We start from the raw sequence: 24,794 nt of genomic DNA, 5'->3' as shown, positions 1-24,794 counted from the left end.
GATGGCTATTAAATAACAGAAGGTGACAACCAGGCTGCATTCAGCAGATTGCTCACAAGACGATCTTCAGTCCAGTGGCTTCACATTGCTAGCTAAAGTAACATTGATATTGCAAGAGTGAGCATGTTACCACAGTTTGAAGGGATAAAGCAACCCTCAGTCGAAATCTGGTAAGAGAAAGGACTGTGAAACAGACTTTTTACATCATGTCTAGCCTCCCCATCCACTCTTTACAGCAGTGCAGCTGAGGAGTTTATTGCTGTAGATGGGTATTGACATTTGTTATAACAGATGCTGAACAGCAGGCAGTCTGATTACAGAAGTTTTTAAGCATGTTGTAAGTTTTCTGAAACACCACTTTTAGGCTGAAATTGTCCTTACTTGGGGCCCTAGAGAAAAAAATAAATAGTGTTCTTCAGTTATTTACCAGCTCTATAAGTTATAAGGCCAAGATTGTGCCTCCTTGCAGATGTTTACTGCACAAGCTGAATTTTTTTTTTTAATTACTTGGGTGTGTGAACTGGACACACACTCGCACCACCTTTTTTTCCACTCCTTTTCATTCATACTTACAATGCAAACACCTTGATGTGGCATAGAAGTAATATTGCACAGCCTGGGGACAAGCAGCAAGCTCATCCTTCTACAAACATTTATGGCAGCAGAGAAGACTGTTTTTTCATCATCTGAGTCTAGCCAAGTAATAGCCAAACTGAGATGCTTCATTTCAAAATAACGTTGAGATCTCACACCATAACCTGTCAACATGCTGACCAAGCAATTCATAGCACAAGACTTTTCTGCAGTACTTACTGTGGTAGGATTAAGAGACTTTTCTACAAAGAGCCGTTTGACCATTTTCAGTGCAAAGAAAGAGCTGAGTTTGGAAACATCTGCAGTTACTGTTTGGAACCCAAAAGAAACATCTTTGACATCTTGTAAATGGAGTACCTGTTAAGGAACACAGTAAAACGCTCAGCATCTTTTTTTTTTTTTTTTAAAAACATCTCTAACAACTTAACAATAAATAGTGCTTGTTTGTGACCAAAGCTGTGCTTTCTTGTATTTAAGGTAGCTCTTGCTCTTATCTATTACTCAAAAAGCATTTCTTTATTGACAGCCTCACATAAATCTAAAGATCCGATCCTACCAGGACTTTAACAAAATGTGTTTCCTTCCTGTGAGGAATCCACAGAAATCAATAGAGTTGTTCATGCTGGTAATGTAACTTAGTTGACTGAATCTCTGCAGTATGGAGTTATAATATTTTCAGCAATTTCACATTCCGAATCAAAAATGTGGAGTTTATGCCTGATAAATGTGGGTCCCAGTTAGTCTCCTCTTATAATTGAGCTGAAGCTTTAAAAATGCTTAACTGAGCATCATCATTACATGACATCATATGAAATTTCAGCAAAAACTTATCTGATAACTGTTTGCATGGACAGTCAAATTATGAGCTGGGAGCAGAGCTGCTGACCCACACATACCACATCCCAGCTGTCAGGAATTACCAGGCCAGTACTAGGAAGTTCTGGGATGACCTAAAACTTGCTGCATCAGAGAGGAAAAGTTCCTGCTGCTTTTGTTCACAAATAACCTTGTAAATAGGAATCAAATATCTATATATCAGGCACTAGCAACCTTCTTTTGCCTTCGTCCCCCAGTCCTGCTCTTTCTCCCTGAACACTTCATACCTTTGTAGACCCATTAAATTGCTGCGCTGCCTCAGCCTCCCCTCAGTGTCTTCCCCTCACCTTGCTCAGTAGGATCACAATGAAATCACCTCCCAAGTACACAGCAACAGCATATTCGTCACAGCCAAACTCCACAATCATTTTTTCCTCAGAAATAATTTTCTCAACTCATCTCCTCCTCCAGCTCTTTTATTTCTTACCACATTAAGGGCAGAAAGCTTTTCTGTCTGTAAATTACAGCTGGGGACAAAGTAGCTCCTCTACCTGGGAGAGCTTTTAGCACAACTTTGTTCAATGATATTCCACAGTAAGTGCCAGTCTCATTTCCTTTCTATCTAGAATTTAAAATGCAAACATACCAAGGAAAAGCTCAGAGAGAGGCAGAAACTAGAACACACATGGAAAACTGGAGAAAGAACATTTAAAACATAGCAAGTTCCTCCTTAGTATCTGTGGTCAGCACATTTTGTATACCATTTGAAAAATGTGAGCCATAAATGCATTTGTGTAACAGAACTCTATTTGTGGATTTGTATGTTAACTTATTATGGGAAGGTTCAAAGCAAATTGCAGACACAAGTGAAAATGAAATTAAGCACAGATTAACATTTTGAACTCTCCCACTAGAAGGCCAGTGCTTGAATTTTCAGAAAGCGAGGAGAGTGTAGGGTATCATTTAAATTAAGAAAAGGTTTAGATTTCTTTTTTTTTTTTTTTTTGAAAAAAACTATCCTGTTTGGAAAAATCTGTGATGCCTAGATCTTCTTGGATGTGTTTCTGCATAGCACTGTGAATAGCACAAGACTCGGTGTAATCTGTGGTACGAGTAGGGGCGTAGAAGGACGTGCTCTGGCATACCTTCACTGAATGAGGATGCAGAGGGAAGAACTCCTAAAGGAGGAAAAGTAAATTTGAATATATAGAATGTCCCTCAGATCCAGGTGATAATTAACATATATATACTGAATTTGATCCTCATTTCCCCTTTAGATAACTGCAAAAAAATGAGGGCACCCTCAGTGAGATTTAAAAAAACTATGTAAATTTTTTGCTCATACAGAGTCAGCAAAAGAGACAGCAAGGCAGCCTCTCTGCCCCACAGTGTAAACTTGCCGAAAAGATCACATTGTGACAGAGTGATGCCACACCATGGTGCTGTAAACCCCTCTAACACCACAAGCTGCTTGTAGGGAGGAACATGGCTCAAGTTGGGCACTCTTCTACTGCATTAGTCTTTTCTTCATTGCATCACAGGAGAAAGGAGAAACCTTAACAATAAGGCTGCCAAGAACACTTACTGCTGACAGATAATGGCAAAGTTACTTCTAATTCTATAAAGTTTAGGTCTTCTTGAACGTGAAAAACCATTATCCAACCCTGGTTGCTCAAAGGAGACAAGGCTTTCATGCAACTGTTGAGAACTTGGCCTAGCCCATGTCCCCTACCACCTTACACATGTTTTAGAAAGCTTTTTCTTTATGCCAGTGATTTTAAGCCTATTTTGGTATGTGGGGCCCTGAATCACAGAATGGTTGAGCTTGCAAGAGGGCCTCTGGAGATCTAGTGCAACACCCCTGCTCAAGCAGGGTCGCCTAGAGCACATTGCACAGGATCCCATCTACATGGCTTTTGAATACCTCCAAGGAAGAAGACTCCACAACCTCCCTGGGCAACCTGTGCCAGTGCTCAGTCACCCTCACAGGAAAGAAGTTTTTCCTCATGTTCAGATGGAACTGCCTATGTTTCAGTTTGTGCCCGTTGCCTCTCGTCCTATCGCCGGGCACCACAAAAGAGAGTCTGGCCCCATCCTCTTGACACCCTCCCTTCAGATACTTGTACGCATTGATAAGATGCCCTGGGAGCCTTCTCTTCTCCAGGCTGAACAGGCCCATCTCTCCCAGCCTGTCCTCATAAGAAATGCTCCAGTCCCTTCATCATCTTTGTAGTCCTTCGCTGGATACACTCCAGGAGCTCCATGCCTCTCTGAAGTGTGTTCTCTTGGGTCTTTCAGATATACGGTTTACAGTCCGGCATATAAGGAAACCACTGTTATACTGCTAGTTGCACCCAGTAGGGTACTAAAAAGAACAGATAATAAGACAGACACCTACAACAGCCATATGATTTTGCACACACAGAGCAGGATGCTGACAGCCCACCTGTTTCATTTGGTCTGCAGTGTCACCTTTTGTTGCTTTATATGCCAGAGCCAGAGAAGTTGAGGTACACAGCGGAGCAAAAATGATATTGGCTGTTTTGTCCTTTTCACACAGTTTTTTGAACATATCAACTGCAAAGGCAGTGTTTGCTAGTTGCAGAGCATCCATCGTCATCCTGAAACAGAATAGGAAAGAGGGATATGACTGACAGCATAATTCTAGCTCCTGCTGCAGTGGTGCCTGGGCAGAGCACTGATTTACTTACTGAAGAGGAAGGCTGGACACCAGTATGAGAACTGGGCAGCTTGAACCTACTGGGAGAGAAGACAAGACCCCAGCTGAGCCTGCTCAGGTTCAGAGCACACCAGCAGCTTCTGAGGACCAGGGAAGGTCTCATCCACATCCGAGCAAGGTAAGTGTGAGTGATTCAGTAAGATTCATCATCTTCAGTGACAGCTGGCAATGTCACATGTTACGTGGAGACAATATTACCAGAAGCATTTGAGGAAATCTGAACAGGTCAGGGTGACCCATGCATGTTGGGTCAAACTTGATCAAATGGGAATTTAATGTTTTGAATTGATACTCTTAATATATGCCAGACTATAAGGTTTTTTTGCTTATGCTCTGGGCTCCCCTGACACTCAGACGTCCCTTTAATATTCTCATATCTCTTGCTTCATGACTAATTGAGCGTGAAATTTTTAGCTTTGGCACATGTCCTTCCTTTAAGGCAGGATTCCCTATTCTCTTTAGTCTTGCTAGAATTCTGCATAAAGCTGTCTGATCCTGTTGAGACTGCTGTAGAAACTTAAGGTCTCCTAAGTAAATACTGCTGTATACCCACTCATTGCTTCCAATGTTTTAGCTGCAAATATTTTCCTAGCAGTTCCTAGTAACTGCAGTTGCCACAGGGCTGTTAGATTATCTATGAAGTTAGGAATGGAAAGGGTGGTGCCCAAGGGATCATTGTTGCAGTCCATGTTTTGGGAAAGCCAGGGAATATTTTCATCTTCCATATCACTTTCCTATGGGTCAAACTGCATTTTGGTTTAAGCACATTTGTGTAGATCCAAGCTAATGACAGAACAACAGAATTCAAGTCAATAGCATAAGTCTGATGTTAGACCAGCAAGCACACAGATGGTGATCTTTTTAGTATAGTGAATTTAATACTAATTTGCTCCCAACACCACGTGTTCCTAAAAGGGGACAATGTGTTAACATTTGCCTTAAACAGCTCCTTCAAAGCTAACAATAAACCAAAAATGAAATGGAAAAGACGAATACTGGGAAAAGCTTCAAAAGAGCCAAGATTTTTCACAGACCTTTAACGGTGTCTTCAGTATTTGCTCTCTCCAGGAAAATTAGCAAAACATTGGAATAATGTTTTTTGGAGGGGGTGATTTAAAGATGTGGGGTTTTTTTAATCTAAACACATGCCTATTTACACTTACATTTCAGGCTCTCGTACTGAAGATCTAGAGGTTTTTATTTTACTTTTCTTTTCATAGTAGAAGGAAAAGTTATTTCTCTAAAGCATTACACTGCTAAGAGATTTACTGAGCCTTTGAAAAACACCTTAAGAACAGGTGTTTCTCTCAAACGACTCACTATTTAAAACTGCAGTTGCAAAAATTTACTTACTCAGTTCATATCATTTGCATCCTAGCCAGAAGGAAACCTTTCTGGGTGGGAGGAGCAAAATATAGAAGACAGAAGAGGGAACCGTCTTCAGCAGGGTATCTTTCTTGACCATTTACTCTCACCCCTGTTTGGAAAAGGCATTTTTAATGGGAAAATTCTCCCATTTGAGTGCATGTGCCCTACTGCCTAGCTTAGCTGAACATGCAATATGAAGGTACAGAGAAGCTGTGGAGCAGTCCCTTTGAAGCTGTGGTACTGGACAGTAGTGACTTCCAAAATAATTATGGTATTTATACATTTTTATGGGAGAAACAGAATGGGTGCATATTTTGCCTCCAACAAAGGATAAAGAACTCCTATTTTGTAAAAAGTCCTCTCTAATCAAACAAGCCTTATGAGTAAATCAATGTCCTTAGTTTTATTGTAATTCACTTCTCTATATATTCTTAGATAAGCAGCTGGTTTATTTTAGTCTAAAAGATACTGCATAAGAGGTTACTGAAATGCACTGCACAATTAAATTAAGTAAAAACTATGTCCTGGCATAAAAATCAAGGCTTTTCAGATCCATGTTTGAAAAGGACACCTAACAGGCACTGCATTCTTGCAAAGCACTCTTTCATGGTATTAGCAACAAGCTATTTGCTAACAAACCCCCTCCCACTGCAAAAAAGTAACTCAGTTTGAGGAGGGAAAACATAAAATACGTATCACTGAAAAAAGTTATCACCATTTAAAAATATGAAGGAGGATGCTTCACAACATCTGGAGGTTTAACAAGAACCCTTGTATGTGTATTTTTTTTAAAAGTCAGAATGGCTGGACACGTCCATGTTCCAGTAATTTGAGAGCAGCTGCTTTGCAGAGAGATTATCCACAGGAGACTCCATTTTACAGTGTCAGTACACATCAGGCTGGTGCCAGACTGAGATTCAGAGAATTCCAGATATCTCGTGGAGTATAAAGCAGAGAACTAGATGCCACCGCAACACTGCGGCTATCTGTATCATTCCCACAGTCATACTTTTTCACACACAAGAGCAATTAACTGTTAAATACTCTATATAAACCACACTGCATAGGCTACCACCTTATTTTTCCCCATTAGCTCGGTGTCTGAAGAGTCATTGACATATGAACGCACAATATACGTGCATACTTCGTCTCCTCCCTCTCTTGCTCTCTCCGCTCACCTCAGCCAAAATTGGAACTTACAAATCTGGGGCAAGTACCAGCTTCCCAGGCACTTCGTACTAAGGAGTTGTTGGAAAAAAGGCCAAGGAATCAAGAAGAATTTGTCATTAGACATCTACAATCGTCACAAAGACTAAAACACGCAGAATCTCACAATGCAGAATGACAGAAAACCTTACTAGTGGTGTATATCATCATATTCTAGTGCTGGCTCGTCTAATATTATTCCCTCTAAGCTATCCATGCAATCATAATCTCTTGAAAACATTTCTTGTTCCACTCTGACTCTGAACTACATATACTAGGTTGCCATTCTACTAGTAATATTTTCAGTTACACTGGCAAATGGATCTACCATGATTTTAAGATGTGTATGTGTAAACTGTGTTTTGCTCTCTTGGGCTGCAAAAGATTGAGATGGAAATCAAATAGGAAATTCTGCAAAATCAAATAAAACTCCTCCTCCTTACGCCAGTGAAAAAGCTGAAACATGACTTAGAAACTCTTCCCTTCTGTCCTCACTAGTAACTCTGATATTGTTTATCTTGGCTTATATTCTCCAAAGTTTTAAAATTATTTTTCAGAAAGGAGTTTCCTTTACTTCAGCTGAAAATCCAAGGTGTCTTGTGGTGAACCTTTCATTCACTGTTTGTTCATCCAGTAACTGCTGATATTGTTGTAGCTTCTTTTGTGCTGACTGAAACTGGTTCTGGTAGTGGTAAAGCTCTCCATCCTTATAATGTCTTTCTTTCAGTACTACAATTGAAATAATGCAGATTCAGGGCATTTTGTTGGAGGAAAAAAAGCTCAGCTTCATCCTTATTCTTTAACACTGGTCTGGACAGCAAAGAATAATCTCTCTTCCACCATCTGGTCAGTCAGAGTTTTTAGGCCCCATTTATTAACGATGTATGATATTCAAAGGCTCATGACATTCATATTCTTGAAAAAAATTTACTGTATTAAATATTACAAAACCTTAAACCTCGTTAAAGCATTGAGAGTCTCAAGCCCTCAGAAACCATTAAAGCAAACCCCCATTAAGGGAGAGGGATTGAGACTCTCATTAAGTGGAAAGACCATTAGCTACCAATTAGCAGCTTTAGAAACCAGACAGGGCTCCTGAGTCAATAATCACAGGGAACCCTCAAGCAGGGAGGAGTCAGAAAGTTGAAAAAGAAATCTGAAAAAGGCCTGCTGCATGGATTCTTGCTGAGTCCCTCCTTTCCCAGGAAAGTAGTACGTCAGCATTTTGACAGTGCCCTGAGGCACTGTGGCATCTTGCAAGCACAGGTAGCCTGTGATCCACCCAGCTTTGCTTGAACCTGTGACTGGGCCAAGGCGTTATAGAAACACCTTCACATAATAGAGAGGCTAAAGAATTGGTTTAGGAAAACCAGATTTAAACTTGTTTATTGGTATAAGACACCATTTTTCCTTAGTCATTCTTGAATGCAATTAAAAAAAAAAACAAAAAGAAAAACAAAGGCTTTGTTTGTGTGTTTGTTCACTAAGAGAAGGGCTAAACATAGCTCATCCATTAAAACAGTAATTAGGAAAATCCAAGTGGAAATCTGAAAAATCAGGTTAGCTATATGGTAGGGAAAATCTGATGATGCAGAACAAGTTATTTATTCTATTTTTATCTAGGTTTAGCAGTCCTTCTGGGGGAACACATCGGTTGGAGGTAAAGCATGGAAAGCGTTGGCCAGCTGATGTCTAGGGTGTGCATTGGTTTTACAGCTTAGGAGCTGTGAGTGAAAGCACTGCAGTCACTTCAGATTAAACAAACTTTCCACTGAGAGGATAAATGATATGAAACCACCCATGCGCTTGTTTGACAAATGAGGCATTAATGTTCCATACTGACTCAAGCACAAGCACTTAACCTGCCCTCAGTTCTGTTCTTACTGGAAATATAAAAGAAAATAAAAAGGACACAACATATAAAGGAAATATGAAAATATAGGAAAATATAAATACAAGTAGGAAAAATAAATAAAACATAAAATAACTAAAAAATATAGATAGGAAATAGGGGGAAAAAAAGGAAGATATGAAGGACACAAAATATAAAGAAGATGGAAGAATTTTGTGATCTTTTTCTTCTACTTCTAAACAAATGGCAACTCTGAAAGGCAAAGTATCTGGTTACCTAACAAGGACACAATCTCCTCTGAATAGACATTTGTCTAAGGAACAGAAAACACCAGACTAGTATTTTACTTCTGTGGGATCAGTGAGTCTTATATGGTTGTGGAAAAAGCACTGTCAGCAATATAGCAGGGAAAGTCACTCCAGAAAGAAAAGAGAGAAACTAACTACCAGAACATGCTTTGTTGTACCTGAATAGCCAGTGATTTCTTCAAGTAAATGGTCACAATGAAAATAAATTGACAACTGGTAGACCTAAGTTCCTGCCCTTCACTTTTAAGCAGGTGACGATTAGTCTCTCCATTAAAGTCAAAGCAAGCAGAGCAGAGCATACACACCCGTACAGAAAATGAGAGGAGTAGTCCTCCATAACAAAGACTTCTAGAACAGCCTAAATCCTACTCAGACACATGGAGCACGTTCACAACATCATACACAGCCTGCTTTTTGTCATACAGGGCAAGCAATTTACAATAGACAACAGGAACTATAGAGATTTTTAATAATTCCTAATGTATTTACAATCTCAACTGCCAAAACCTATCCGACATTTGCAAATAATCTTTTTGGGGAAAGGAATGTAGCATGATAGACACAGCAATTCTACGATGGAACGAAAACGTTGTGTAAAACCATTTGGGAGGGCTTTTGTATGCCCTTCCATATGTAGAGAGGGCATACAAAACATATCTTTGCATACAAGTTTCTTTATCCCACTCCCTTTACACAAGTATGTTTCATAATGGAGCTTTGCTAACTATTTGTTAGGTAATAATTAAAGTATCAAGGGGAGAAAAAGAAGCTATACTTACTTTGAAGGCTACAATCCTGGCAAACGAATCAATGGAATCGGCACAGCACGAAGAACTAGCCACCTGTGGTGAAACTTTGCCCAGCAGAAGAATCTGTATGCTCGCCTGCTGCCTGACACCACTCCCACTTTCCCAATCTTAATTTGGGCACACACACACTCTCTCTCACTTTCTTCTTCTTCTTTTTTTTTTTTTTCCCTTCTCTTTTTTATTTTTGGCTTACTTGTTCTTCACAGCAGCTCCTACTTTGGAGGAGCAAAATGATTCACACCGGAGTTGTCCCTGCAAGCCCAGCTGCTGAACACAACATGCTCCAGCAAGAAATAGCAGCCTTTGTGTGTTGCCTTCAGCAAATGCGCTACAAAAGGCACCAGACAAAAAAGAATGAACACTCCAGAAGAGAAAGTCTAGGAGCAAATGGGCAATTAAAAGATCTTCTGAGCAAAACCAGTGCTCCAGGTTACATTAGAATCACGGCTGCTTGTAGAAAATCATAATTGTGAAAAAGGCAACCAGGAAGACAACTAACACGTGTAGGAGTGCATGGCTAGGCACTTTGCATTTGTATATGCATTAAGGCAGTGTATTACTTTGTAAGGAGTGTATGTACCCATTTGGTTGCCTTAGAAGCCCAAGGCCAGACTGGAGCTAAGGCTCAAGGAAAAGTATCTGCCCTTCTCGTTCCTCTAAAGAGAGCTTCCTCCAGCAGGAAGCCAGACTCTTCTACATGGGAGCAGACTTTCCCACTCAGTTTTCTGGCCCTCTGCTAGCTGTCCCCAGAAGTGTGAGGGGAACAAAAAACTATGGCTCCTCTCTTTAACCTCCAGAATGAGGAGCATGGGATCCCACAGGCCAGGACAAGCCATGGCTTCATGTCCTACTATCCACATTTCTACTGAGGAACATAAGGGGAGGAAGAAAAAGAGAGGAAGATGTGAAGATGCAGCCTGCCAGGCCTTTTTTTCATTTGAAAGACGTACACAGCCCTTAGCAAGGAAAAGGTGGCCTACCTCTGCTCCAAACCATTTCTCTTGTCAGCAAGTCTAGGTGCCTGCAGCAGGGATTAGCAACTACTTCCCGGGAGGCTAATGTACTTGTCTTATCCCCATGAGGAAATGGTGTGCTACACCACAGGTGCAGATTGGGTTCACACCTTAATAACCCCAGGTGGCCCTGGGTACTTCAAAACTACTAGAGTACTACAAAAAAGGTAAATACAAGATAACTGAGTTTGCTTTCAGGTTTGCAGTGCTGGCATGCTCAGCTGCCTAAAGGAAAGGGCTAGAAAACTGAAGAATGCCTTTCCACTGACATGGTGCATCCTTGGTGACAGTAGGAATTGCAGAGTTGTTATCCCCTTCTGGAACAGCATGCTCTTTTCTTATTTTGAATATAAATCAGTCCACAACATAGCTTCCTGATTTGATCCTACAAATGTTTCCTTCCAAAAGGCTCATCATAAAGTCAAAGCTATTTTAACTCCCCTGTGAGTTGGAGATCTCCTGTTCTGACATTATCTCAAAAGATAAGTTAGAGAATAAAAGGTAAAAACAGTGGGAATGTGATGTGGAATAGTTTGGTTATTAAAATCTGAAGCCTCATAATACAGACAAGTTACGAACAAAGCAATAGCTGAGCTTTTGTCCCCCTTTTCCAGCTCTCAAACATTTTCTGCTCTTCTATAGCCCAATGAAAAAATACAAACTAATACCTTCGTGGATATTAGGAGCCGGCAGTTACATATAAAATATATGTGTCTTCATCTATGAATCAGCAAGCTGGACATGCTTCATTGCGGAAGAGATGTGACCAGCCAGATGACTTTCCTGTTACTCAGCCAGCTTTCTGCCCTAGATCCCCTGGCTCTCCCTGCCACTCCCTCTGAACACCACCCAGGAACTTTGTTCCTGCACGTTGCCTGAAAGAAAACAGACTTCCTCCACTCAAGCTCAATTTGGAAAAAAAAGGGAAAAAAAAGGAATATTCCTGCTGCTTTATAGAGTGTCGTGAACTATTTCAGAGACTCAAAGTGTCTACTGCAGTCTTTTATATTTTTAATTCATTGATGCTCAGGGCATGTCTGATTGCAATTCATGCTATCATGCTTTGGAGAACACATTGGAAATCACCTAGAAATTGGACTAAATAATGAATAGAACAAACTGATGCATATATTTTATCCCACCCGCTCATAAAAGGTACAGTGTCTTTTAACCCGGTTGGAGCTTTCATAGAGAGCTCTGGGTCTTGTGAGGACGTCAATAATAGGAAGTCATTTGTACGCCTTTAGTTTGATTTAACAACCTTCCTTTTTAAAACAACTAGAAAAACTGAGAGTAAAATTGCAGCATCTTTAAATATGTAGACACAGCAGAAATTCTTGTATGCCTCATGTAACATGGGCCTAAGTTACTATTTAGCAATAGGAATAAACACAGTCAAAAATACTTTCCATTTTATTAACAGTAATAAAGATTATACTGACAGTTATAAACCACAAAATTCAATTTACAATTAAAATAACACCTACAATAAAAAAGTGTTATGGTTCCATTGAAACAGACACAAACTGAACAGTAACCAGCTATCCCTCTCTTTTTTCCCTTTCTTCCCGCAGCATTTGCATTGATATGCATAAAGGATGGTGTGACACAGCACCACAACAATTCAAAATGTATGTTGGCAGTTCAGTTTTCTTCAGATGCATCTACAGACGTAGAAGTACTGCTCACCAGTAATTACTTCTAACAACAGACAGGAAATTACTTTTTCATACTTACATGTGCTCACATTATTGTTTGGTTTTCCTGGTAAGACTGTTTGGGATTGGGGTATATGTTTTTTTGAAAAAAAATTGAAACAGACAGCCAAACCAACTTGCAACCAGAACAAAGCCTTTAACGGAGCAAACAGGAAGTGAATGATCCCTTGTGCTGGAATCAACTCGTTTACCATCTGACCATTTTCCCTAGACACTGCTCCCAAAGCTTAACACCTGGCATAATGCTTGGTGAAATATAAATAAATCAGCTTAATAAAAGACATAGACATGACAGACCATTTGGAAGAACCTGTGGAAATATCCTCCTAATATGACTAGGCAGCCAAAACACGAAGGAAAATCCATATATGCAAAAAATACAAAAAAACGCAACACATTAATCTGAAAGTTTATCTTTTTCTCCACTGTACAAATGACTAAGATCAACTTCAATACAACAAAAACAGAGAGACAGTGCTTTGAATTAATTACTTCCTGCTGAAGCGTCTGTGACCCACTGCTGTCAGGAAGAAGAAAGTTTGAACCCATTCCTGTGGACACAGATTTTTCAAGGTGCTGTCTCAGGGGGATACTGATAACATTCTTTTTCCTTTGTCAGTGGTGCGGGCATTACTGCAACAATCTCCTTTCGCCAGGCTGTAACTGCAAGTCAAAACAACCCACCGCTTGACCCAGAAAAAATGCAAGCAAACTCAGGTTTGTCACGTGTCCTCAGTCATTTTTCTTCCATTTAGTGAACTTTCAGATCTTTGCTTATCTTGAAGTTTTGGCAGCTTTAATGGACCAAAGCGCCTCTCTCTAGTATTACTTAGGTGACTGCAGTCACCTTCTTGAGACCATTTTACCACTGGAATATGGTTATTATTTGGGAATGCTTTCTCTACATATCCATAATTTACTGTTCTGATGATCTGGGGAGGACCTTGAATAGTGAGTTATTGGCAGGATAATAACCAATCAGTAAGTTCTGAACTGAGCATAGGAGTATTTTTTAGAATTATCAAGGACTCCATTGCCTAGCAAAAGAAAGCCTGCATGCTGAAAGGATTGCACCTGTAAATAGTTCGACATGGAAACTTTCAAGAGAGAGAAGATCACATTGGCACAAGGTAAATTAGCCAGAGTAACTTTCCTAAGAGGAGTAAAGGGACAAAGCAGTGCCTCAGAGACCAAACTAGTCTTAACACAGAGCTTGAGCAGTTTCTGGAAGGGATTACGATATGACTGTCCCAACATAGCAGACCTGGACTATGACACACAGCTTGCCTTCCAGGTCTGTGTTTGCATTATTCCCTTAAGTGTTTCCCTGTTATGTACAGAAGAAGGGGATGTGAGAATTGCAATTTTTTCCCCCTTTTTCTTTTATCCAGTGTCATCATCAGATGAGTCATTTTCTTCCATGATCCAAGCAGTTATGATGTGTCTGAGTGATTAATGTGGGTAAAGGTACACACCTTCCCTGAGTTATTTAGTGCAGTTTCACAGAACATCTGCATTTTAAAGAACAGAGCAGCTTGGAATCAATATTCACTGCAGATTTCACTAGAAATAGGCCTACCTCCACAGTGTGAATTTTTTTCAGTTGTGTATTTTGGGTGGAGAATGGAGAAAAGGCCTTTGTTTATCCTTTAAGGCAGCTAACAAGAGTTGTGAACATGTTGATTCTTGCTTCTGCAGTCGGCATTTGGCAGATCTGGTAAAGGCAACAAAATCACCATATGCTTTTTACGCTTTACTTGAAGGAACACACCCTGTGCATTCATCTCTGTATGATCAGTCAGTTTTAGAAGTTATATCTTGAACCAGTCTTGACTTCCAGATGTAAAATTTACAAATAATGAGCCAAATCCTCAGCTAATGTAAACTGACCAGCTCCCATGAAAGCAAGGGAGCTATTTCTATACTCAGCCGTTGGTATCACAACATTTCATAACATCAATGACCTGGGACCTTTAGACTTGCATCACAAAACATACACAAAATAAAATTATATTAGCCCATAATAGGAAACTATTATTGTGTATTTTACAAAACAAAGTGCTAGGAATTGATAATAGAATGTTTTCTTTTCTCTTTCCTAGTAAAATTTATGCAGGAGATAAGTAACCTACTGAGAAATAACCTTCTTCAATCCTTCTGACATCCAATGGTCCCATTAGAAGTTCTACTAGGAAACTTCAGAGGATACTAAATATATATTCCAGTAGGCTAATAAACTTCAGAATAACATTAACATTTATGTATCAGGAATAAGTGATCTGGAAAGTTGTAATTAGGTCTATAGGAACTTGTGGCATTGAAAATATCTATCCATCTATCTATTTAAGGTCAAGAGCCAAAGCCCCCTGGGAAGGTGGCTGCTGATTTCAGTGGGTTTTGGGTAAAATAGGGCAACAGAGTTGTCAGTGAGAAATGTATTAAATAATGTAGAGAAGGTGGTGTACATATAGTAGGCGTATAGGCAGCTGTGGTAAAATAATAGCCTGGTTCAAACAGCTTCCTGCTTAAGATGAAAATTATTCTCCTAAGAGCGGCTTGGATGAAGAGAAAGATAAATGATTTCTCTCTCCAGTTTCTGCTACTTTCCATGCAAGGTCTAATTAAAGGGCTTTGTGATTAATAAAGAGGGATCTAGGGGGGAAATGCTAGCCCAGAAATCTAGTGCAGACTAGATTGCAGTAAGTGCACAGACAGTCTACTACTCCTGGTACAGGAGAAGACACCTTGAATGGCCCTGTTTCCACCCACTCTCCCATAAGCTCAAGAACTGTGAGAGTTCTCCTGTATTTAAGGTCTTCTGCACTTCTGAAGTGGAAGACATGTTTAGACCCTTATTGTTTAAAATAATCAATTTAAAGGAAATGACAAGACAAAGTACCATTCAGAAGAAAAATGATTTGAAGGATTTGCAGTGTGGCCTAGTCCCATACCATTTCTCCTTCCCCCTTCAGCTCCTTATTCATTCAGAGTGCATGTCAGTAATATTGTGAACACTTCTCCCTACAATCACATAGGCAAAAAACACTTTGGATTTAACATCCAAAGTCTTCTGGAAGTGTGAGAGGTAGTGAGTCAGTTTTAGAACTTACCTGCATGGTGCAACACTTCATTTTGCAGCTCACTTCGGTTATTCTGTTCTATACTGCAATGGCAAGTTATTCCCCGTAATCTGTCTAGAGATATCTGGGCTTTTTTGTTTTGTTTTTTAATCTAATTGAATATGTTTGCTTCTTTGCTTCTTGCTGTCTAATGCCACAATTTAAATTTCTGATACTCTGACAACAGTAAAAACTACAGGCTTTCTTTTCCACAGGAGAGCAGATTCCCAGAAAGAAGATTTGGGTCAATTCACTGATTTGTGTCTTTTTAAGATCATGAGGCACAAGCCATAATAGTCAGCTAGTTTGAACCCTTACATGAGACAGACTGAAGAACACGATCTACCATTCCATAACTTCTGTTCGGATTGCAGCACATATTTTTGGAAAATTCAACAGTTGGTTAAGAAGACCCTCAGGTGATGAGAGCATCTACCATATCCTTAGTCGTTCCAAAATCTTACATGAAGGCAATGTGAAACAACCTAAAGTGCATTGTCCAAATCTGCATCTTTTTAAACTTGAAGAAATAGTGACTGCTGGACATTGTTTTCCTTTTTTTCATAATCAAATCAATCACTGAAGTGGATAGGGCTGTAAAACTGTTAAGTGTTGCAACTGTAAAGACATTTCAAAAAAAAAAAATGCTGCTACATCAAACTCAATGAAGCATAGCAAAAAACACCCTCCCTGAACTCATACCTGGATGAAGGAGTTGGCAGTTCTGACTGGCAAAGTTGGATATCTTAAATGAACATGAATCAACCAATATAGCCCTGAAGCCACATTTGCTCAGTCATGCACGCAACAGTGAAATCATCATTGAAGATGCTTTATTCCATTCAATGTCAATGAGTTAGTAAGATCTAATGTATGAAATGGTATGCAGAGAAGACGGACATGAAATTTTTATCCTTGGTAAAGGGACGGACTGGCAAAGTGAGCGTCCTTTTCTGGTTAGTTCATGGTGAGGAAAGGCTCAGGAATCCCCAAACATATGCTGCATAGGGCAAAAAATAGCCTTGAAGGCAATACAGGCAACGCTAAGGAAAATACTGTTTCAGATTTCATTTTTGTACCTGACAATTTCCACTTATATAACAGTAGAAAAAAAGCTTGAAATCCACTGTGCTAAATGCCCTTCAAAAACACACAGAAGTAGTGCACTATGTATTTTATTATTAAAAAAAAAAAAGAAGCTACACTGTTATTGCTGTGATTTTTTAAAAAAATGAAAAATGTCAAAAGGTCCCCTCACTAATATCTGCTATCATTTTTTCAGCTATTCTCCTGATGTGCTGAACTAATCTCACTGTGAAATGCAGGTACATAAATCTGGAGTCATTCCACTTCCTAGAATGAAGTCCCTTAGTCCTGAAGAGAACACATTTCATACACAAACACACACACACACATTAATACCCCTGAAGGCCAAATCTGTATTTCCCAAATCAAAATCATAACTCTGAAAGTTCCTGATTCCTGCATTTTGAAGAATTTTCATATTCTAAGTTTTCCGAAGTTAAAAATAAAACCATTCATGTATTAGTAGAATGTCAGTTACCATAACAGTTAAGAAATCCAGATAAGCTGTTTAGCTCAAAAGGTACAATTTTAAATTTCCCTTTCCAGAGAGGCACGACGAGATCCATTACTGTACTGCGCCGGAAATTATACTGCCATCATGCACCATAGACTTTGAATGCCTTCCCAGTGAAATAGACTAGCAAGAATAAAGTCTCTAAGCAGATTTCATCTTATCTTAAGCTAGAGTGTAAAAGTAGGAGGAGTAAGAGGAAATACTAATTTTTCAATGTCAATTTTGCAGAAATAGATGTTTCATCAAACGTTGATTTTTTGGCAGCATTTCCTCTTATAGACGGATTTGAATTATTCTTCTCTAAAGTTTATTTTATAACTGAATTCTTCTGAACAAACTGCATTCCTCTGACTCCTTTGTTCCCTGCTTGGATAAGCTTTGTCCCAGCTTCAAAGATCTTTATTATGTAACAGACAACTGTACTGGGGTGGTCATCAGCTGAAATGTGACTGTGGGGTAGCTGGTGCTTTGCCCAGGAAGGAACCACAGAAAATGGGACGGAGGCCAAAACCAGGAGGAATCCTGACCAGAGACAAGGCAGTGCCAGGACACCCAGAGCCCCAGGGTTTTCAGGCAGTGATATTGCCCTGCAGCCCTGACCCTGAGGCCACTCGGGTGCTCCAGGAGTGGTTTCAGAGGATGAGGCTGTCACAGGAAGGGAGCTCCCCATCTCTCCTGATGGCCCCTCCAAAACAGCCCCGGTTGCAGTGACCTCTGAGCTTCTTGAGCAGGTCAAGGAGCTCCCTGGAATGGCCCAGAAGTGCGAGACTTTGCCTTCCAGGGCAACACTGAAAGAAAAGAGCTTTCTCCCGGCAAAAGTTCCTCATAAATGCAAACTCTGCCACTCCATTATTTGGAAAGATAGGGAGAAAATTCCTGGAACAAAAAGAGCTTTCTTCAAATTACTCACTCTCCTGCTGCCATCACTCTCCACTACCTTCTCAGCCATTAACAAGGAAAAGTATGGGGAGGAAGCATAGTAGGAAGTGTTGATTTTAATGGGATATTTCAACTTAGCTCTTAGGATACAGAGAAGGAAAATGATCATACTAAGTGGACAAGCCTCAGAACAGAAATGCTGGACCAAGTCTTCTGACCATACACTTTGCTCCCACATCTTCAGTCCGGATACACCAGAGAACTGATCATGGAGCCTGGTATGTGCAAATACTCCTGCCACAGCACTAGACTTGTCTATCTTTCACAGCTATGAAAGTGTAAGCTACTACACTTTAGAAAATAGAAATGGAGATGTTGCCAGGGCTTTGGAGGGTGATTGAGGAGAAGCTCAGAAAAAGCCAGGAAGATGTATTATAGGGTTTAGACTGGGTTTAGACTAGATCTTGCAGATGTTGTTTTAATATCAATAATATATAAGTGAAATATATAATAAGTTTAATGCCTAGTTTTGAAAGGGTTATCTTAGATTCCCAGGGCTGCCCCTCTCTTGAATCCCATGGCCACTGCTGTCTATCCTGCTCCTAATTAAAGTGTCAACAGCACTCAGCACAGCTGTGTTGAGAGGCCCTGTCCAAAAGTCTCCATGCCTTTTAACACTCCTGGGTCATCAGAAAGGTGCCAAACCTATGTTGAACTGACTGACCTGGCCAAGGATGCCACAAATGGCATTCCGGCTACAGCACAAAATTCCTACAGACAGCATAGACACTACATAAGTTCCCTATATTGGCAGCACAGAGCTGGCATGTCCCCTCTGTCAAGAAATACTTGAAAGGAGCAAAAGGAAGGCAGAATGGCTGGGCAACAGAGTAAAGGAGCATCATCCCAGAAGCTGAAATTGTTTTCAAAGAAGAAAATAAAAAGGATCTAAAATGCTAGCAGGCTACATATAAAAACAATCAACAGTGACCAAGTAAGACCTTGTGGGACAATGAGCAAGAGGAATTTAAATCAAGAAGAAATCCTTCGGAGAAGTTAAAGAAATGCTGTTCATCTCTGCTCATTCTGAGAGGTTTCAGAGATGTTCCCATACCAAGACCATTCTCTGTTGGCAAATCTGTAGAGAATTTGTCTGAGGATAAAGAGGGGTTATGGAGCAACTATAGACCCAATGATAGTCAGCCAAGAGCAGTATGGGAACTCACAGGTGAAATACCTGAATTGCTAACTGTGGTGCGGAAAGGGTCTTCATACCTCAACCTCTGTCTCAGGTCAAAGCATCTACAGCGAGGTTATGTAGGGAGACAGACACAGGAGATAAGGCCAAAGGACTGACATGCCACTGTTGCTCTAATCCAAAGGGCCTAGAGGAGACAATGCTGATAACCTGGCCATAAGCAGGGAGAGGCCAGCACCCTTGTGTTTCTATGACTGGAAGAGTTACTGTGAGCCTGGTCCCCCCTTTCTGCCATGAACATCAAGAGAGATAGCATTGGTGATCTAACAGGCCCCACTCAGCCCCAGTGTCCCTGTGTCAGGGCCCCACGGGACCCCCAGCCCTGCCAGTCCCTGCCCACTCTCAGGCCTCCCTGACTCCCAGCCCTAGGCCCTAATTCAGCCCACCTCGGGGCTGTCAGTCCCAGCCTCATGATGCTGCAGTGGTGCCTGTTCCAGCCCCACCACAGCTCTGCCCCTACCCGGACGTGGGCCCCCCCGGCCTCCACCCCGACGAGCAGGTGACCACCCATCCTGGCCTGTCCCTGTCCTGGTCCCCACATCAGTGCTCAGCGACCAGGGCTGGGGCTCTCCTGACTGTCCCCAGCTGTCCTGCTCCCTTGCAGGCAGTGGGATGGGCCCTGGTGGTGAGGCCCGGACCTGCTGTCACTCAGAGCCTCCAGCCCACATGGTGCCCTGACATCCTGCTGCCAGAACTTCCGTGGTCTGTCCTGAACAAATTTCTGCCTCTCTTCCTCAGTGTTTAAACTGGAGATAATCCAAAAGTCGTGTCTACCACCTCTAAAAGCAAAAGTAGCTCCAAGTAGCTATAACTGTTTTCTAGAAACAGCTATTTTCTGAGCATTGTTCCCAGAGCTACAAATTCCCACAATCCCATCATCTGATCTTCGAGTTAAGGACGTAAATGTAGATCTATGATTGCCATGCCCTGGCCATGACCAAACTCTTACCTCACACCTGACAAAAGAGGAGTCATCCTATCCTGCTACGTGCTCCTGCCCCTTCCTCAGCTTCACCCCAGTACCCATGCAACTACAGGCTCTACTAACGCTAGAGGAGCAGAAGGTCGGCCCTATCAGCTGCCTCATCTTCAGCAAAGATGCACTGTTCTCCATGCTCTGTGCTCACACTTTGTCACTTGACACACTTCCCTCTGCTCTTTTTTTTCCTTCAGTTTTACTTCGAAAATGAAAAAAAAAAAAAGAATTTGAGAAAGGTGGGAATGGGCTGTTCCCCAGAAAACTACATGCCATCTCAGGCACCCTCCCCTGTCTCTGAACAGAGGCAGCTGCTGGTCATGCTCAGAGCACAGCCATCGAAGCAGGGAGATGGAGACAGAAGCAGTGCAAGCTGCAGGAAACCCAAGAAAACCAGCAGGGGCTCCTCTAGTGGAGGTATGGGCTGCCCCAAGGTAAGGAAAAGGCCAGAGGAGGCTCCGCGGGGCCCTTTGCCAAGCCCATCTTAGTTTCCCTGAAGCGCAGCATGAGCTGCTGCAGTTACGGTACTCAGGAAAAGGAACTTCTTGCAGAGCTTCAGCAGATTTCATGCCAAATCAAGGGGAAACGAGATTTCAAGTTTAGCCATAAACTCATGGTTCCCACCAGAAAAGAATGCAACGCTTGTGGCAACAGAAATAGGTTGTCCCAGCTTTATCCTTCCCAAATTGATGTGCAATTAAACAAACTGTGATGACATTTGACCACAAGGCGGCACTAATGACATTCAAGCAAGGTAAGAGTAGGGCATGAAATAAGGAGACTTGATAAACCATGATATAGCCACACTAGGTATAATAAAACAAGAAGCTCAACCCTGACATCCTTGTTTGGTTCTTATTTTAATGCAGAAAGGAGCGTACCTATGTAATGAGGAAGTATTTAAAAACAGAATGTTAGCCTATGTTTCAAGACTTTCAAAGACTATGCCAGAACAACCCAGAGACACACCTACTATACTATAACTGTAGTAGTTATAACTACTGCCATTTTTGTCACTAGAAGCTATACTATAACACAGCCTCATGTATGTGATCGCGGTAAATATTCCAACATTATTATTTTGATTCTGCTCCTAATTTTAAGCTGTAAGTGATTTCAGCGGAAAAGCAACATACTGGCTTTAAGAAAATGTGCCCTAAGGGCCAACTTTTGCATGCAGCCTCCTTGCTGTAAGCCAGTGATATTTTTTCTCTTCGGATGGGAAATAGATGTGAAAATGAAAGACAGTGGCACCCAAAACTGCAGAATCCTATTTGCATGCACTCTGCATGACTGCCCTGATGAAGTTTAGGTGCCTTTGAAATGATGCTTACCAAATACTGCCTAAATTACTGCCTAAAAGCCACAACTGCCTCTAGAGCATGTGTCCTATGTCCATAGGCTCTTCTTAAAGTGCTGGGAGTGGCCCAGAAAGTCTCTGCTTCTGCCACCCACTGCTGTCACTGCCACAGCTAGAACAGAAGGCAGCAAGTCAAAGCTGAAATGTTCTTGCTTTCAGAATAGGGTCATATTTTCTCTTGGTTGCTGCCACTGCTGCTGCTGCTGCTGCTGCTGCTGCTGAAGAAAGACATTTGAAGACCAAGGGCATGAAGAAAATGACCCCTAAGCTGTGCTGGAAAAACGGACACTAACATCCCAGGTCTTAGTATAAGATACATCAGGATTTTGGCACACTTCAAATGTTCTCTATAGTCTTATGTTCAATTCAGCATGTTAGTAAGAGAAAAAGAACATGCACTAATAACATACACTTTTCTGTTCTTGTTTACTAATATATTTCACAGGAAATTCTCTGATTTACTTTTCATTGTTCTATATGTGCATACTTACTAACCAGAAGGTAAGTTGAGACTTAGGACTACTTATGAAAGTGTGCATATAATAGAAGGAAGACTCCAGTTATTGTCCCTATGAGGCAAAAGGCCACAGCGTAATCTTTAGTTACCTCTTTAGCTTGGTCTGCTGCCTGGTGTTTTGGCCGCTGTGTGTTGCTCTGTACTAGGGCTTTGGTTTCCCATCGGTCAGCTCAAAGCTTGCAGGAGAAATGCGTGGAGAGGGTGGGTTAGGATCCACAGGAGGAACGTGGGAGAGGCATCTGTTGGAAACCAGATTCCATTCTTTCCTCAAAGTGGTGCTTCCATTTGTTCGTTAGTCTGAGACAACTGCCTCTGTTATCGTAGGTCAGCATTTTATTACTTGTGTCCAAATCAGGAATGACAGTAATGGGGAAGGAGAGTCAAAGGATCCTGAAGAAAAAGAAGCCACAGAATCAGCTTCAAGGTGGCTTTGAAGCTTCTCTTTCTTTAAAGAGAGGCAACTTGATCAAGTAGCTTGCCACATTTGGCCATCTAAATGTTATCAGTTTTTGTTGACTTGTCATGGTCCTTATTTGAAATGGCTCGATGAGTGTACGTTCTTCATGTTCAAAAACATAACTTTTAGGGATGTAGGGGTTTGTGTCCTATGAAATTGTTTACTGAGTTTGTTGAAGCCTGCCTGCACTCCAACATGATTCATGTTAAACTTGTAAAAGTTACCAGGAGAGGATTTCTCAAAGGCAAGATCCCTGTAACTGTAGCAATATCTGTACCCTTCCATGCGTTATAGTATTGCCAGGAGACCAGGGAAACAGGCATCCTACAAGCACTTAGTAGTAAACCTAGTAAAAGTGGGTTTCACAGTGCAGTGTTGCGATAGCCCAGCAGAACAGCATGTAGGTATGCAGGGATCTTCTTCAGGTACCAGAGACAGACCTGCTAGCAGGCATTTCTTCCTCTTGAGAGATTTTGCTTCCCAGAGATAAAGTATTTATGCTCAAAGAGCATAAATAACCAGAGGGACTGGTTCTTCTGTTTGAAGATCATCAATTGATTTGTTTTGCAAAACAGTCATTCTCCCAAAAGAGCTCGTGCTTTTTTAGAATCTGAATAGTTATTGTGCCAAAACTGACTTTGCCCCAGGCCTTAAAAAGGAAGAGGCTTACTGTGATGGAAAAAGAGTTAATGGCCCAAAGAGCAACAGAAATGCCTACTTCTGAGAGGGGGAAAAAATGTTAACATTCTCCATGTGCTTCAATCAGGGGACAGGATCGTCTCCCTCCTGAAATTCTAATAGCTTGAGCAAATTAAATCCTTGGTGTAATAGTAAGCTTTAGACCTACACTACTAAGAGAGGAATGGTACCACAGAACTGAAGAACAAAGGTGGCATACCGTATTTCAGAAAAGGGAGAAACCTCATCCAGAGGCTTCAGACCATTCCTCTGATGATCTCCAGAATCAGAATCCAGCTTCAGAACAGTTTCAAAAAAGAAAGAAAGACTCCTTGAAGACAGGAAGGTGAATGTGACCAAACAAAAGCTGATGTTAGCAAATATAAATTGTACTAAAGAAACCCAATAGCTCTCATCTGTAAACTGTCTTGCAAGATAAAGAAGCTGCTACACATGAAATCTTTGAGAAGAGCACTGAATGCTCTGCTAAGCAAGACAAGTTTATCTGGGGGATGAGGAGGAAAGGATGTGATGAGGAAAGCATTGAAAGAGATGACTATGAAGAAGATGGGAAAAGTACCCAGTGCTCAGAGTAAATGTTTTTACAGTACTTCTCTCCTGCATTCAAATCTTGTTGCCTTAGATAATGTTCTCTGACATGTGGTTGTTGAGTACCACAGTGGCTACAAGACTTTGTGCTATTCCTCATGGGCACAGGAGAGCACCACTGCTGTCCTCCCAAGTCACAGAAGCACAGAATGGCTGAGATTGGACAGGACCTCTGGAGATAATCTAGTCCAACATCCCTGCTCAGGCAGGGTCCTCTAGAGCACATTGCACAGGATCACGTCCAGGCGGGTTTTGAGTAACTCCAGGGAAGGAGACTCCACTACCTCTCTGGGCAACCTGTGCCAGTGCTCTGTCGCCCTCACAGGAAAGAAGTTTTTCCTCATGTTCAGACGGAACTGCCTGTGTTTCAGTTTGTGCCCGTTGCCTCTTGTCCTGTCCCTGGGCACCACGGAGAAGAGTCTGGCCTCATCCTCTGGACACCCTCCCTTCAGATACTTGTAGACATTAATCAGATCACCTCTCAGTCTTCTCTTCTCCAGGCTGAACAGGCCCAGCTCTCTCAGCCTCTCCACATATGAGAGATGCTCCAGTCCCCTCATCATCTTTGTAGCCCTCCGCTGGACTCTCTCCAGTAGTGCCATGTCTCTCTTGTACTGGGGAGCCCACAACTGGACACAGTACTCCAGGTGAGGCCTCACCAGGGCTGAGTAGAGGGGCAGGATCACCTCCCTCCACCTGCTGGCAACACTCTGCCTCATGCACCCCAGGATCCCCTTGGCCTTCTTGGCCACAAGGGCACACTGCTGCCTCATGCTTAACTTGTTGTCCGCCAGCACTCCCAGGTCCTTCTCTGCAGAGCTGCTTTCCAGCAGGTCAACCCCCAGCCTGTACTGGTGCATGGGGTTATTCTTCCCTAGGTGAAAGACCCTGCACTTGCCTTTGTTGAACTTCAGGAG

At 41.5% G+C, this 24,794-nt stretch overlaps 1 protein-coding gene across 6 annotated transcripts in view; it reads right to left on the bottom strand.

The window, feature by feature from the left end:
* The window catches only part of SERPINB5 (serpin family B member 5), a 49,025-nt gene that overhangs the window by 5,194 nt on the left and 19,037 nt on the right, over positions 1 to 24,794 (bottom strand). For 2 of the 6 annotated variants that reach the window (XM_068932006.1, XM_009678050.2), the window contains exons 2-3: positions 3,857 to 4,031; positions 814 to 951 (exon numbers count right to left, since the gene is read on the bottom strand). In XM_068932006.1, coding sequence (XP_068788107.1) covers positions 814 to 951; positions 3,857 to 4,030 — 312 coding nt within the window. In that variant the 5' untranslated portion in view covers position 4,031. Of the gene's footprint in view, positions 1 to 813; positions 952 to 3,856; positions 4,032 to 5,503; positions 5,628 to 9,663; positions 9,931 to 10,673; positions 10,687 to 11,374; positions 11,522 to 24,794 lie in introns of those variants that run through there. The other 4 variants (XM_068932009.1, XM_068932008.1, XM_068932007.1 and 1 more) reach the window with 4 other exon arrangements.

Source organism: Struthio camelus, chromosome 2, assembly GCF_040807025.1.
Source record: "Struthio camelus isolate bStrCam1 chromosome 2, bStrCam1.hap1, whole genome shotgun sequence".
Lineage (NCBI taxonomy): Eukaryota > Metazoa > Chordata > Aves > Struthioniformes > Struthionidae > Struthio > Struthio camelus.
Note: the sequence above shows the minus strand (reverse complement) of the source record. Positions and strands in the feature narration are given on the sequence as shown.